Source organism: Perognathus longimembris, chromosome 3 (genome assembly GCF_023159225.1).
Source record: "Perognathus longimembris pacificus isolate PPM17 chromosome 3, ASM2315922v1, whole genome shotgun sequence".
NCBI classification, from domain to species: domain Eukaryota; kingdom Metazoa; phylum Chordata; class Mammalia; order Rodentia; family Heteromyidae; genus Perognathus; species Perognathus longimembris.
The window spans coordinates 119,740,431-119,754,485 of NC_063163.1; the positions used below are offsets into that span (position 1 = coordinate 119,740,431).

Sequence of the window (14,055 nt, forward strand, 5' to 3'; positions counted from 1 at the left end):
TCTCACAGCCATAGAAGCCTTCCTCATCCCTGATCATTTCAACCTTCATTTCTTGCCTGGATTTCCATGATTGTGTAGAAATTCAGAGCACAGGCCAAGCGAGACTTGCTTTGCTGTTTACTAGAGGCCGGTGAATGCATTTTCTTAATCCATGATTTTACTGGGGATGTTGCCCTTGAAGTGTGGTCGCCCTTACTCATGGATCTCAGCCAGATTTTCTGCCACGCATGGAGCCAAGATCTCATGTGCCCTGGGCCAGCATGAACTCAAACCTCCTATTCACAGAGCCAGACTCACACAAGGAAAGCCAGAGCCACAGCTAACACAAAATCTGCTATGGCTTTAGTTCCATGCTGATTCTCATCCCTGGAGATATTCTGCCTCTCTTCAGAAATTAGCTGTCTATTTGGCTATAATTGAAAGCAACATTCAAAGCCAGGCACTGGTGGCTCACGCCTATAATCCTAGCTACTCAGGAGGTTGAGATCTGAGGATCGTTGTTCAAAGCCAACCCCGGCAGGAAAGTCCATGAGACTCTTATCACCAGTAACCCACCCCAAAAAAGCCAGAAATGGAGCTGTGGTTCAAGTGGTAGAGCACTAGCACTAGCCTTGAGCAACAAAGCTGAGGGACAGAGCCCAGGCTCTGAGTTCAAGCCCCAGCACACACACACACACACACACACACACACACACACTCCTAGGTGTTTGAATTTTTGAAGTGGTGTTTGTCCGTTCCGGATGCACTAAGTTAAAGTTGTGAAGAAGAACGTGAATGTTCTCAAGCAGATAAAGAGGCTTTGAAGATAAGAGATTAATATATTCCTGAGAAGTTTACACTGAAGGTCCTTAACTTGATTTGGGGACTGATTCGTAATTGTTCGTCTGCTAAAGGCCTCATTCACTTAAGTTTTACTGACACGGGTGGGTTTTTTCCCCCAAGGAAATTCCACTCTTCCTCGGAGAGAGAGCCCGGCAGCGCCTCCCCAGACTCGCGGCTCGCCCACGTCATGGAGCAGCACCAGCAGGCCCTGGAGCAGCTGGCCGAGGTGCAGCCCAGCCCGGGGCCCCCGCCCGGCCTGCTCGCCTTCCCGCCCATCCTGCCCCGCGGGGAGAGCGAGTGCCAGCTCTGCCCCGCGCGAAGCCACAGGCCCCCGAGGAGACTCAACCGGAGCAGCTCGGAGGGCTACCTGTCTCAGCTGGAGAAGGGGGCGAGGCCCAGGAAAAGGAGCGGCACGAAGGTAACACGCGTGTCCCTCCGTCGAGTCTCATCAGCTGACTTTCCAATCTGATGAGCCCGCATTGCCCCCCCCACCCCCCCACCCCGGGAATTACAGCTGGAGGCCCCAGGCCCCAGGACCGCCTCCAGCTAAGCCCCCGGGGTCTCCCTCCCTCTCTTTCAGTCGGCTGGGGGGAGGGAGGGAGGCGCCATGGGTCTGCACCCCCTCCCCGTGCCCCCGGGGTCTCGTCGTGGCCCTGCTGGAGGCTCAGCCCCGCCAGTGCGCAGGCGCAGTGCCCGCACCTGTCAGACCCCCCCTCTGTCCTGGGCGCGCACCACAGAGGCGAGCTCTGGACTTGCAACTGAGGGCTCAGGCTGCAGGGCTCCTCCTGCGCCTGCACCCGCTGCCCTGTGACTGGCGAGCCATGGATGCTATAAAGGAAATCGCGCACTAACACGTTAGCTCCCACCCTGGCCCCACACCAACATGCACCGCGTGCTCCTCGCCCTCTTCCCCCGCTTCCTAGTTGGAATTCCTGTTTTGCTGAGAACAGAGAAGGGGAAATGTGGCCCCCAGGACCCCAAGTGCCTGGGAGGCTGGGGAAGGGGCAGGAGGGCCCCCGCAGCTCCCGCCTCCCAACCCGGAGAGTCCCTCCCCCCTACTTCCTGTCAGGACTGGCACAACCCCGGCCTGTCCACTTTCTCAGCCTGCAGCCCACGATCCTGCAGAGGCGCACTGTCCTTAAAGCCGCTCCACAAGCTAATGCGGCTCGGAACCGTGCTATTTGCAGAGCACGGTGGGTAGCAGGGCACCAGAGCCCAGGGGTCACTACCCGGGCCACGCCTGTGCACTGGGCACATCAACACCTGCCGTCTCCCAGGGAAGCGCCCTGAACCCTGTTTAAAAGAGAAACAGTGTAGCCTGTAAGCCTAGTGACTCAGTGATCTGAGGATCACTGTTGGAAGCCAGCCTGGGCAGGAAAGTCCATGAGACTCTTATCTACAATTAATCACAGAAAAGGCTGGAAGTGGCTCTGTGACTCAAGTGGTAGTGTGCTAGCCTTGACCCGAAGGGGCTCAGGGCCCAGAGTTCAAGCCCCAGGACTGGCAAAGAGGGTGGGGGTGGGGGCAGATGGAGAAGGAGACAGAGACAGAGAGAGAGAGTTTGAAAAGCAAACAGTCCTTGGCCCTTCCCTCCTGACTGATTGAGGTATACTGGGCATTGTCCAGCCACTAAGTCCAGACAGGGAGAGTTTAAAGACACACTTGTGACGCCCGCTCCCCGCCCATGACCGGAGCTCCGTCCTTAACTGGTGTGTTTGCTGTCCTAGACAGTCAGGCACGGCTAACAGGAGGCTGGTTTGGATTAAGGTCAGCCACAGCAGAGCAGATTTCTTTTTTTCTTTCTTTCTTTTTTTTTTTGCCAGTCTCGTGTCTTGTACTCAGGGCCTGAGCACTGTCCCTGGCTTCCTTTTGCTCAAGGCTAGCACTCTGCCACTTGAGCCACAGTGCCACTTCTGGCCATTTTCTGTATATGTGATGCTGGGGAATCGAACCCAGGGCTTCATGTATGCAAGGCGAGCACTCTTGCCACTAGGCCATATCCCCAGCCCCACAGAGCAGATTTCTTTGCTCACTGCTCCACAGTGTTTGAAATGCTGTTTCCTGTCCTGTTCTTCAGTACCTTTCTCATACTTAACACATCTGAGGAATGTTCTGGAACAGCTCTGCAGTGTCCCCCACAGCCTGGTACATCATTGCCCTGGTCTTGCGAGGAGTTCTTTGCAGAACAGTCAGTGTCATTTTGATCCAGGCACGCTCTGTTCCACGTTGACAGTACAAATGGGCTGTGTGGCTGGAGAGGAATGGTGCTTAATTACTGATGGAAACCTTCTGTCCTCAGTAAGACCATCGAAGATGCAGGGATGCAGGAAGGCAGACAGGGAGGGGGGGCAGGAAGGGAGGCAAGGAGGGGGGCAGGGAGGGGGCAGGGAGGGGGACAGGGAGACAGGGCTTGGCCAAGGGCAATCCTATATTTTCTAATTCATTCGCCTTGAGCTCAGAGTCACAATAGGAATATTACTGTTGGTTTACTGTTAGTGTTATTACCATTACTATTATGTTTTTTGCGTTGTGGTGCTGTGACCTCTCGGTGTTGTGAAAAAGCAAAGGAAGGTACACCAAAGTCAATTCTGGGGATTGCCCTACTAGACAAGACTCTGGAAGATGGAGAAAGTAGATGAGCGGTCGCCTAGAGCTGGAGGTTGGAGCTTCTGTTCATTTATAGGGTGATGAATTGGCAAGTGTACACAACTCAGCAAATATCCAAAAAGAAAAAAAAAAACATTGAATGATACAACTTCAAGTAGGTGAGTTTGGGCGTGTGTGAATCCTAAATAACTCGGTCGTGCTGTAATTAACGCCGTTTTCAGGAAGAGTCTAGATGGAGAGAGCGCAAACAGAACTGCGAAGAACAGAACTGAGAAGCAGCGCGCAGTGACTTGCGCCACGCTTGAGCCAGTTCAGGTTTTCATCTCCCGTCACCCAGAACAAACTCCGTTAGGAGCCGGGGCTTTCCCCGAGAACTGTCGCTTTGCGGCGGGCAGCTCCTCCGGGAAAGGGTCTTGGGAATGTCACCTTCGGGCCACACACCCTCTCTTTACTCTTTATGAAATGCTAGGCCTTGGGCTCCGTTTTTTTTCTCTGTGCTGACCACGACATTTCCTTGAGGCAACTGTGAGAACAGTGGCCGGAGACCACTGAGCAATTACTCGTGTCTTTTGTGGGTCAGTGGGATGATTAAAAGTTAAGCTGCTTCCGGCTAAGGATAAGATTTCTGGGCACTGATCATTTCTTTCTTATCATCTCTGGGCAAATTGGATTTATGACTTAGATCGGAGTAAGGCTTGATTTTTTGATCCCCTCCTTCTCATTATTGATTTACTCTGGCAAACAGACTATAATTTCATGATTGTGAGAAAAAGAACAAATTTGTTTTTGCAAGGTATCTTGAGTTCACTCAACGATTGAGAACGATTGCAAGTTTTTAGATGGGATTGGAGGCGATGTAACCACAGTGTCACCGCTCCACGGCCGGGGAAAGGGGAATGATTAGGGGAGCTCGCGTGTTCATTCGGGCTCAGTAGTTGCACTTCTATTTATCTCCAAAAAAACCAACAGCATGGCATGCAAATAATGCTTATCCCAGACTGTCCTGAGTGTTCCACATTTAGAGAAATAGCTAGAAATTGAACTGTAACGAGACAATACAATGCCAGGCTTTAAAAAAATCACAGTTCGAATGTGTCAAAACAAGAAGGACACAGGCATTCTCGCTGTCGGTGGTGGTGCTTGTGTTTTCTTTTCTTTGCGTAGGGTTCATTCCTGTGTGTATCTTCGGGGAGGGGGGGGCGCAGACCTCGAGGGAAAAAGGGTGAAATGTGCAGACGTGGAGCCCGCTGGACACGGATGAGCGTGACCTCCGCCACTCGTGGGTGGAGACGGGAGGGGGGCCTGGGAGAGCGCGGGAAGGGAAGACCGCGGAAGGGGAGACAGAGGGACCCGCACTCACGCCTGCCCCGCGTGACTGCGACCCCTCCCTGCACCACCTAACAACAGCAAGGTAGTTTTCCAAATGACATTTTAAACATTTAGTGACGGGACAAGAGGATGCGATGCTAAAATGCCTATTGAAAAGTAAAATAACTTGCGTGGATAATTGTTAGGAACGCATGAACAGCCTGACAGAAGGGACCGGAAGCCCTGTCTGTGGTGGCTTTGCTTGGTGGTGACTTCGGGATATGTTTTAAAGAGGATTTGTGAATTTGAAATGCCCTCCAGGGGACACTATTCAGGGGACACTATTTCGGGGGACACTATGTCGGGGGACACTTTCGGGGGACACTATCCAAGGGCTTCCTTTCGACTAGATGCCCTCAGGAGTCTTGCCCCTGACGGAGTGGGTCCGGGTGCGGGGCGCCTCGCCTCGTGGCGTGGCAGGTGCAGCCTCCGCGTGGCTCTTTTGAACCGGGACGCGAAAGCAGAGATGTCAGGAGCGAAGCGCAGGCCAGCAGCGCCCAGCATTCGGTGACCCCGCGCATCGGAATCGAACTTCCGGCCCGGCGGCTGCGCCTGCACTAGGAGCCCGTCCCCCAGCCCCCATGTACAGACTTTTGTTCTTCTTGTTGTCGTCATTCCTTAGAGGATCTCAAAAACTATTTCCATAGCATTCATATTGTATTAGGTATTCTGAACAATCTAGAGGCGATGTAAGGCATAATTATAGAAGCTCGTTGTAGGGGCTGGGAATACAGCCTAGTGGCAAGAGTGCTTGCCTCATATACATGAAACCCTGGGTTCGATTCCCCAGCACCACATATATAGAAAATGGCCAGAAGTGGCACTGTGGCTCAAGTGGCAGAGTGCTAGACTTGAGCAAAAAGAAGCCAGGGACAGTGTCCTGACAGTGCCCTGAGTCCAAGGCCCGGGACTGGCAAATTAAAAAAAAAAAAAAAGTTCTTTGTAGCTTATAGGCAAATACGGGTCTATTTTGTATAAAGGACTTAGCATCGGCAGATTTGTTATCTTCAGGGTGTCCTGGAACCCCATGTTCATGGAGAACAGGGGCAGGTGATTTTGACTGTTGAGCCTCTCCCATGACAGCCAAGCAGAACGACCTCTGGGGAATCCGCAGGTCGTGTGAGCTGGACACACTGTGGCCACGGTTGGCGCAGTAGGATGCGTGTGTGAGGTCATTCTTTCATGCAGGAGTCACAGTGAAAGCCCTCTTTCATCGGACTGCCTTGGCCAAGTGTGATGTTAGAAGGGGGCTTCCTAGGTAGATGAGCAGGAGCTCTCAAAATCAGTGAGAACGTTGTGTGTGCCCCGCGCCAGGCCTGGTCGTACACACCTGCAATCTCACCCACGGCTGGGCAGAGGAGCAGGAGCGGGGGAATTCGGGGGACGCCTGGGCAAAGTTAGGAAAATCCTCTCTCAAAAACAAAATATAAACAAATGGGGTGGAGTCATCGCTTATTAGCAAGCTAGAGGACCTGGGTTTGCTCCCCAGTACTGAAAACAACAGCAACCAACGCTGTCTTGACCCTGACAACAAATGGAACTCCATGCGGTTAGTATACAATGGCTTCCTCCATTCTGGGGCTCTTTCTCCACTCTAGGCAGGAACTTCAATGCACTCTAACATGATTATTTTCACCCCAGCTACTTCTTTGGTATTTGTCTTTTCTCCCTCTTCCAGTAAAGGGAACCACATTCATTAAGACGTGGGAAGGTAAAAGGATTTGGTGTCCTCGCAATGGGAAATGGCATGTCTGAACTTAAGTTTTAATGCTGAGAGCTGCCATTTGCAGAGTGTCTTAATCTGGCCTGTGATCAGCAGAGGATTAGGGTTTCTTCCTGTGGACTATTTTGGTTCAAGTGTCATAATCTAATAAACTTCCTCACTATTGCTTGGTAATACCCATGCTAATAAATCACACGGACTGAACAAAACAGATTTCTCAGCGGATCTTCTCAAGACTCTTCAATGCTTGCTTTCTTTTGAATATTGTGAATGGGTTACAGTTGAATTGTATTTGTTTTACTTTACTTTGCTTGGTTACCTTTTTTCTCCCCAACAATCAAGAGCAAAAGTTTCCGTGCCAGTGCTGGAAATGGAAGCGGAATTTAAGGCCTGTGTTCTTTATTGGCTCTTTTGCTCAAGTCTGGTACTCTACCCCTTGCACCATTCCCCCACTTCTGGCTTGTTACTGGCTAGAGATAAGATTCTCTCACAGGTCGAGCTTCAAGCCCTGATCCTCAGATCTCAGCCTCCTGAGTAGCTAGGATTACAGGCGTGAGCCACCAATGCCTGGCTAGGAGAACAATTCTAAAGTTATTACCTTCTTCAATTACCTTCTGTCCTGGGGTGTCTCTAAGGGAAGTCATTTGATTCAGCAACCTGCACAAGGCTGAGCCTCACAGCCCGCAGCATAGACAATGTAGCAAGGTCTATGTTATCGTGAAAGTGTTCATAGCAGTGCAGCACATGGTTAGCTTGAAATTTTTAATTTGCGATTTTCAGAATTTTCATATCTCTTATTGCAGAAGTGGAAATGTCAGAACATGTTAGCTAAGTCTTCACACAGAACCAAATAGACTATTGTCAACAGTTACCATGAAGCTGGAAGAATGGTCAAGAAATGTGTCCATTTTCCAACCACCCACACAGCTTCCCTTCCTCATTTTCCTTCTGTGCTTAGGCACCTGTGACTGCCTGGGCCACAGGTTGTAAGACGCTGTTTCTCTGGTTGTACTTTCAGAGTTCTAAGCTGAAGGGCTATCAGAAAAGGGACGTGAAACTTGGAGGCCTGGGACCTGACTTTGAGTCCATCAGAGACAAAGTGAGTGAAATGTACACAGCGTGTTCAGCCTTGCCGCGCCCATCTGTCCTGTAGCGACATAGAACCAAGATAGTCGCCAGCATCAAGCCCTCTCCTGCCGAATAGACTCTTCCCAAACAGCACGGCTAAGTGCTTTCCCCTGTAAAATACTAATGCCTAGCCAGTATTCTTTTATGTACTCGCCTTTCCGTTATATTGGAGAGCCTGCAGTGGAGAGCTGGCGCACACGTGTGTGGTTCGGGTCTCTTCCGACATCGTTCTTGATGCGTCTGAAGCAGCCACAGAGAGGACCCGTCCCGAGCCCCTGGGAGGGGCGGCCGCATCATTCGTTCTCCCCTAGTGAGCGGAGATCTTCCTTCGGTGTGTCTTAACTGCACTTGGGCATAAAGAGTGTGGAAGCAAAAACGGACCCCAAACAAGGAGCCAGACAGGATCTAGCTTGGGTTAAGAGGGTGCTCTGTGTGCCACGGCAGTGTGTCCCTCACCACGGGGGACCCACGACAAGGCCACCGCTGTCACCCTACTCCTGGCCAGGCCAACTCTCCTGAGCCACTAGTTGACCGTGCCCAGCTCCCTACAACGAATGTCACTTGCAGGAAAGGGCAGAGAGAGCCAAGTGGGACCTGTGACTCGTCACGGTTGTGTTTCTCTGAACAGATGCAAAAGTTGATGCAGCAGAAGGAATATGCGAAACAAGTCAAGGAGTACAACATGAAGACGCTCCCCGCTCCCTCCAAACCGCAGACGGCCAAAGCGGAGAACAAGTCCGCTCTCCCTCGGCACAAGGTAAAGAGGCCTCATCCGGGCACTTGGGTTTTTTCCAGTCAGTGTGAAAGGGAGACTGCTGTCACCTCTTAACTTCAAAAAGGCTCCTCCATGTATTTGGTTTTTTTGTTTTTTTTTCTGGCCAGTCCTGGGGCTTGGACTCAGGGCCTGAGCACTGTCCCTGGCTTCTTTTTGCTCAAGGCTAGCACTCTGCCGCTTGAGCCACAGCACCACTTCTGGCCGTTTTCTGTATATGTGGTGCTGGGGAATCGAACCCAGGGCCTCATGTATATGAGGCAGGCACTCTTGCCACTAGGCCATATTCCCAGCCCCTCCTCCATGTATTTGGAATGTGGGAGACATTTTAGTACTTTTATCACCAGATGTTGAGGGAATTGGCACACACACACACACACACACACACACACACACAATGCTGTAAAGTTAACTCTCTTATTTTCCCAAAGTTCATTATCACCCCATCTTTTCTTCCAAATATAGAATTCTGGGAAAATGGCACATAAAAGTGACAGAGTAATTTCGTAGAAGAAACTAGCAATCCTGATTGACTACCCATTTCCTTCCCTATCATCCACTGAGTTTCGAGGAAACCAGCGTCTCCTTTCTGTTCACGTCAAAGGGAAGTCCTTCTTGTTCCTCTCGAGCTCGCGCCCCTCCCTTCCCTGGAGAGCTGGGCATGGAAAGCTTTCTGTGGTGCAAACAAGATTTCAAGAAATAGGGAATGTTCTTCCGCTCCGATGTCATCTCCCCCAGACTGTGTGTGTGTGTGTGTTTGTGTGTGTGTGTGTGTGTGTGTGTGTGTGAACTGTGTCCTGTGGATGCAGACGTTTGCAGAGCAAGTCTCCGCCTCAATCCATCCAGACCGCTGCAGGCCTGGGGCCCTGGGACCCCCTCTGTCAGGGCGGGGCGGCCCCACGCCTGCAGGAGCGTGTGCTTTAGGCTCTGCGGACCTCACTCCTCCCCCTAAGTTCCCGTCCTGTCACCCTTTCATCTTCCGTCCATTCCAGTGTATCTTCAGGAAGAATGTCAAAGCAACAAATACACACTTAGAAATGGCTACACATTTTGGCGAGAAGCACTGTGAAATTTGGACTTTCCTCCTGTGTTTTAGAGGTTTGGTTTTTATTTTTCTCCCAGAACTTCAATATACTGTCTATTCCCCTCTCAGCTATAGACAGATGCTTATTAAAGTACAAAACTCAGCCTGGCACCGGTGGCTCATGCCTGTAATCCTAGCTACTTAGGAGGCTGAGATCTGAGGATCACAGTTCCAAGCCAGCCTGGGCAGAAAAGTCCCCATGAGACTCTAATCCACAATTAACCACTCAAAAACCGGAAGTGGCACTGTGGCTTAAGTGGTAGAGTGCCAGCCTTGAACACAGAGAGGCTCAGGGACAGTGCCCAGGCCCTGAGTTCAAGCCCCACTGCCGACAAAAAATATATATATATACATATATATATCATATAGAGGCAGATTTAGAAATCATACCCAGTGGTCCTGTGTGTGTGCATGCGTGTGCTGAGAGCCAGAGTCTTGGGAACATGAGGCCAGCACTGTCCACTGAGCTCTAACCCAGAAGGGATGATCTCGTTTTGTCATTAATGAGACATCCCTCAAAAACAGACTAAATTTTGTCATTAACTATACTGAATAGATAGACTATAGATATAATAAAGAGTAGATATACTATAGATATGCTACATATCTATAGATATACTAAAGAAAGAAGAAAATCAACTTATCTTTGTGGAGTTCCAAGAGCCTAGGAGCACGGGCAATTAATAAAACGCAAGGCTCAGCCACTGCCGTGATGTCTGTCTTCCGCCTCCCGCTACACCAAGTCCTCTTTGGGTAGAGAGATGTGTTGATAGTTTACCAGCACAAGTGTGGCTTTAATAAGACTGTCAAAAGCTAAGCCAAGGGGGGCTGGGAACATGGCCTAGAGGCAGGAGTGCTTGCCTCACATGTATGAAGCCCTGGGTTCGATTCCTCAGCACCACATTTACAGAAAACGGCCAGAAGTGGCGCTGTGGCTCAAGTGGCAGAGTGCTAGCCTTGAGCAAAAAGAAGCCAGGGACAGTGCTCAGGCCCTGAGTTCAAGGCCCAGGACTGGCCAAAAAAAAATGCAAAAACTAAGTCAATATGCAAGAAATTTTTTTCCTAACAATTGAGGAAATTCAGTCTTACGAAGAAGATATCCAAAGGGCCTACCTATCATCATTCTCAGACTCACTTTTCTCTATAATGTATTGTCTAGTAGCTAATAAGTTTTGTTCAAACAGTGCAGTGTGTCTCACTATTTGCTTTTCCGTTTGATTTGTTTCTACCCTTCCCACAGCAGCCAGCTCCATCTGTAGTACAAACACTTCCCCAGACCAGCTTTAGCTTGAGGAATCCAAGACTCAGTTGCCATTTTCAATAAAAGTTTATCTGTATGCTTCTAGGCTCTGGAATACGCGAAGACCATCCCCAAACCCAAACCATCGAATCTCACAGATCAGGGAAGCAAGAAAAAGACAAAAGCGAACCATGTTGCGAGGGAAGAAGGTTTACCGGAGATCTCGCTGCTGGAGATACTGCAGACCAGACATGAGAGAGAAAAGCAGGCCGTGGCTGCCTTCAAAGTCCTCCACATTGTCTAGACAACACTTGGTGGGGACCCAAAGCATTCGGGGAACTGATGGAGGAAACCGCCAGCCGCGCACCCCACCAGAAGAGCGGTGACACAGCGCTGAGCTGACCCACCCGGCCGCGGCCCTGCGTGCTTCCTGTAGCCTCTCGCCGGGGCCTGCTCAGGTCAGGGCGCCATGCTTCATCTCCTAGGGAAAGAGAGCTCTTATTTATTTTTCAGGTCGGTTAAAACGTGGGCTAATAGATAACCAGAAAATAAAGCCTTTGATTTTATACTGGATCTTTTGATGTCTCAAATTATCTCCACCCTCCAAGTTAGCAAGAAATAAATTTACCTACTTGTGTCTCTCTCCTACCCCTGGTAAACCCTTCCATTTGCCTAAGACGATCTCAAATGGGACAAATTGCCAGTGAATTCTGAGATAACATTTCAAAATTATTACCTGAATTGCCAAGTTCAGCAAGAAACACACATGTCAAATTGAAAGAAATGAAAATGCATCGAGATGCGCCTTCTGAAATGACACCAGTCAAACGCTGTTCTAATGATCATGAAGACCTTTGTCACACATACCCCAGCACATCAAGAAATCCCCACCCCAGACCACCACGAGAGACCAAGTCCAGTGTGTGCGCATGCTGGGATCCCACCGCCACCAAAAACAGCCCAATGACCCTCAAATGTTGGCTCTCACACAGAAGCAATGTTACAGAAGATAAATCTGTTTCATAGTTCATTACTACATGTAAATATCCATCAACGTTTTTCTTATTACTATCTTTAGAAATATTATAAAAACTCCCAGTCTTAATTACCAGAAGACTTCCTGGGCTTTGCCTCTGTGGACATATCCAGAAATGGGTCATTTAAACAGCCATTTGTGGCATCTCTGTGTCTCTTTCTTCACAAGGCCTGAGAACGAGCATTGGCAATCCGCCTCTGTGTCGTCTACCTTCATCATGATGTGATAGAAAATGCCCTGCACCTAACTTCCTCTTAAAACTCGAAGCCATGAGTCTGGGAACTGTTGATTGTCTGTGGAATTAGGATGTTCTTACTTCTCTGTGCTGTTAAGGAACATGGAATTGCTGTGGATTTCAATGCGGGGCCTAAAGTTCTACGAAGTTTAATTTTTAGATGTATGCATGCTGTACCCGACAACGTGCCTTCACACACTGACAAAGCTGGCGCTGACATCGGAAGCCACACACGTTTAGATGTTGCTCAATAAAACATTTTTAGTTTTCTTTTCCAGGACATTTAGAAAGACTTGCCATGGCAAGTTTTCTGGTAAGCCTGCCCAGGGTTAAGCTTCCCAGCCCTGTGACTCCTCCAAACACCAACACGGGGAGTGAGTTGATGTCAAACGACTCTTCACAGAACCCTGGCCTCCCAGGCCACTCCCAGACATGACGTTCTAAGCATCCCCACTCCTCACACAGTGCCAGGTGGTATCTAAAAGGACTTTGACCAAGAAATACGAGCTATTAACACGTGGAATCCTAGCTACTCAGGCCTGGATGAGCACAGTTGGTAGCCAGCCCTGATAGAAAAGCCCGATTAACCAGCAAAGTGCTAGACTGGAAGAATGGCCCAAGTGGTAGAGCACCAGCTGTGAGCAAGAAAATTGAGAGCGAGCACAAGGCCCACAAGTGGAAGCCTGTGCATTGGCGTGCATGCACGCGTGCGCAGACACACACACACACACACACACACACACACATTGCTGTAGGTTAGGGGTTGAAATTAAAGAATCAAAATGCCCCCAAGACATTTTGCAATAGAATGAGCTCGAAGAATGTCACAAGCTGCCGTAACCCCAAGATGAGGGGCATTCTGCACAGCAAATGGCAAATACTTCTTTGCTTCTTTAAATTGTACCATGATATCGATCTGTTATAAAGCCAAGTGGATCCCCAGTCAGCTTGATAGCGTTTCTGTCTGAGATACCCCGGAAAGTATGATGAGGAAAGGCTTGCATTTGGCCCAATGTTATCTAAGCCATTGAAAGCCATAGCATACGTCCGCCTAATCTCTATGAGTTGGTACAAATAAAGGCCCTTTAAGCCATGTATGCTCTCTTATTACGGTCTCCTTTTACAGTGATGTTTCTATCTTGGGTTTTCAACAAGAGCATCCTCTTAAAAGGAGCTTTTATTTTCCTTTTTTACAAGTAGCTGAATTTAATGACAGCTGTCTTCTTGATATTGTTTTCTATAGTAAGGAGTCTCTTGGGAGTTATCCAGAAACCAAGTCAAGCCAAGACAATATTGAAGAACAAAATAAAAGGTAAGCCTAGCAGAAGCAATGATGCCTAATGGTTCCAATTGGGGCCTTATTATTGGTTAATGAATCATTGTCAAAACATCACGGTGAGCACGAGCGTGCCCAGTCTGGTCTATAGTGAGAAAATGACTCTTCATCCCAACAGTTATTAACTGGGAGTTGTTTGAAAACACGTCCAGTAATTATAACAACACTGCAGCTAATTGAGAACTTGGAGTTGATAGCAAATGGCTTACAATAGCCGGCTACATCAACTCAGGAGGGGATTCTTTTCTAATTACTTATTGAAAAATAGCAGAAAAATGAAATTGAATTTGAGTGATAGTCCTCAGGTATCAAGACAAGCATAACTAGTATAAAATAAAATATGTACCTCCTGGAGAGATTTAGCATGGATATTTTTATTGCAGTAGGAGTAACATTTGACAATGAGAAGCTTTTAAGGAAACACCAAGGTTGCTTTCCAAAATGCCTTTTTTTTTTTTTTATCAGTCCTTGGGCTTGACCTCAGGGCTCTGTACTCAAGGATAGTGCTCTACCACTTGAGCCACAGCACCACTTCTGGCTTTTTCTGAGTAGTGTGTTGGAGATAAGAGTCTCATGGACTTTTTTGCCCAGGCTGGCTTCAACCATGGTCCTCAGATCCTAGCCCCCTGAGTAGCTAGGATGACAGGCCTGAGCCACCAGCACCTGGCTCAAAATGCCTTTTGGTTTTTTTTTTAAGATTGGTT

The 14,055-nt window shown here is 49.0% G+C and overlaps 1 protein-coding gene across 2 annotated transcripts in view; it reads left to right on the plus strand.

Moving 5' to 3' along the window:
• The window catches only part of Jhy (junctional cadherin complex regulator), a 43,436-nt gene extending 32,333 nt beyond the window's left edge, over nt 1-11,103 (plus strand). For both annotated transcript variants that reach the window (XM_048340994.1, XM_048340995.1), the window contains 4 exons: nt 943-1,240; nt 7,539-7,619; nt 8,277-8,405; nt 10,851-11,103. In XM_048340994.1, the coding sequence (XP_048196951.1) occupies nt 943-1,240; nt 7,539-7,619; nt 8,277-8,405; nt 10,851-11,048 (706 nt within the window). In that variant the 3' untranslated portion in view covers nt 11,049-11,103. The remainder of the gene's footprint in view (nt 1-942; nt 1,241-7,538; nt 7,620-8,276; nt 8,406-10,850) is intronic.
• Nucleotides 11,104-14,055: the final 2,952 nt, after the last annotated feature.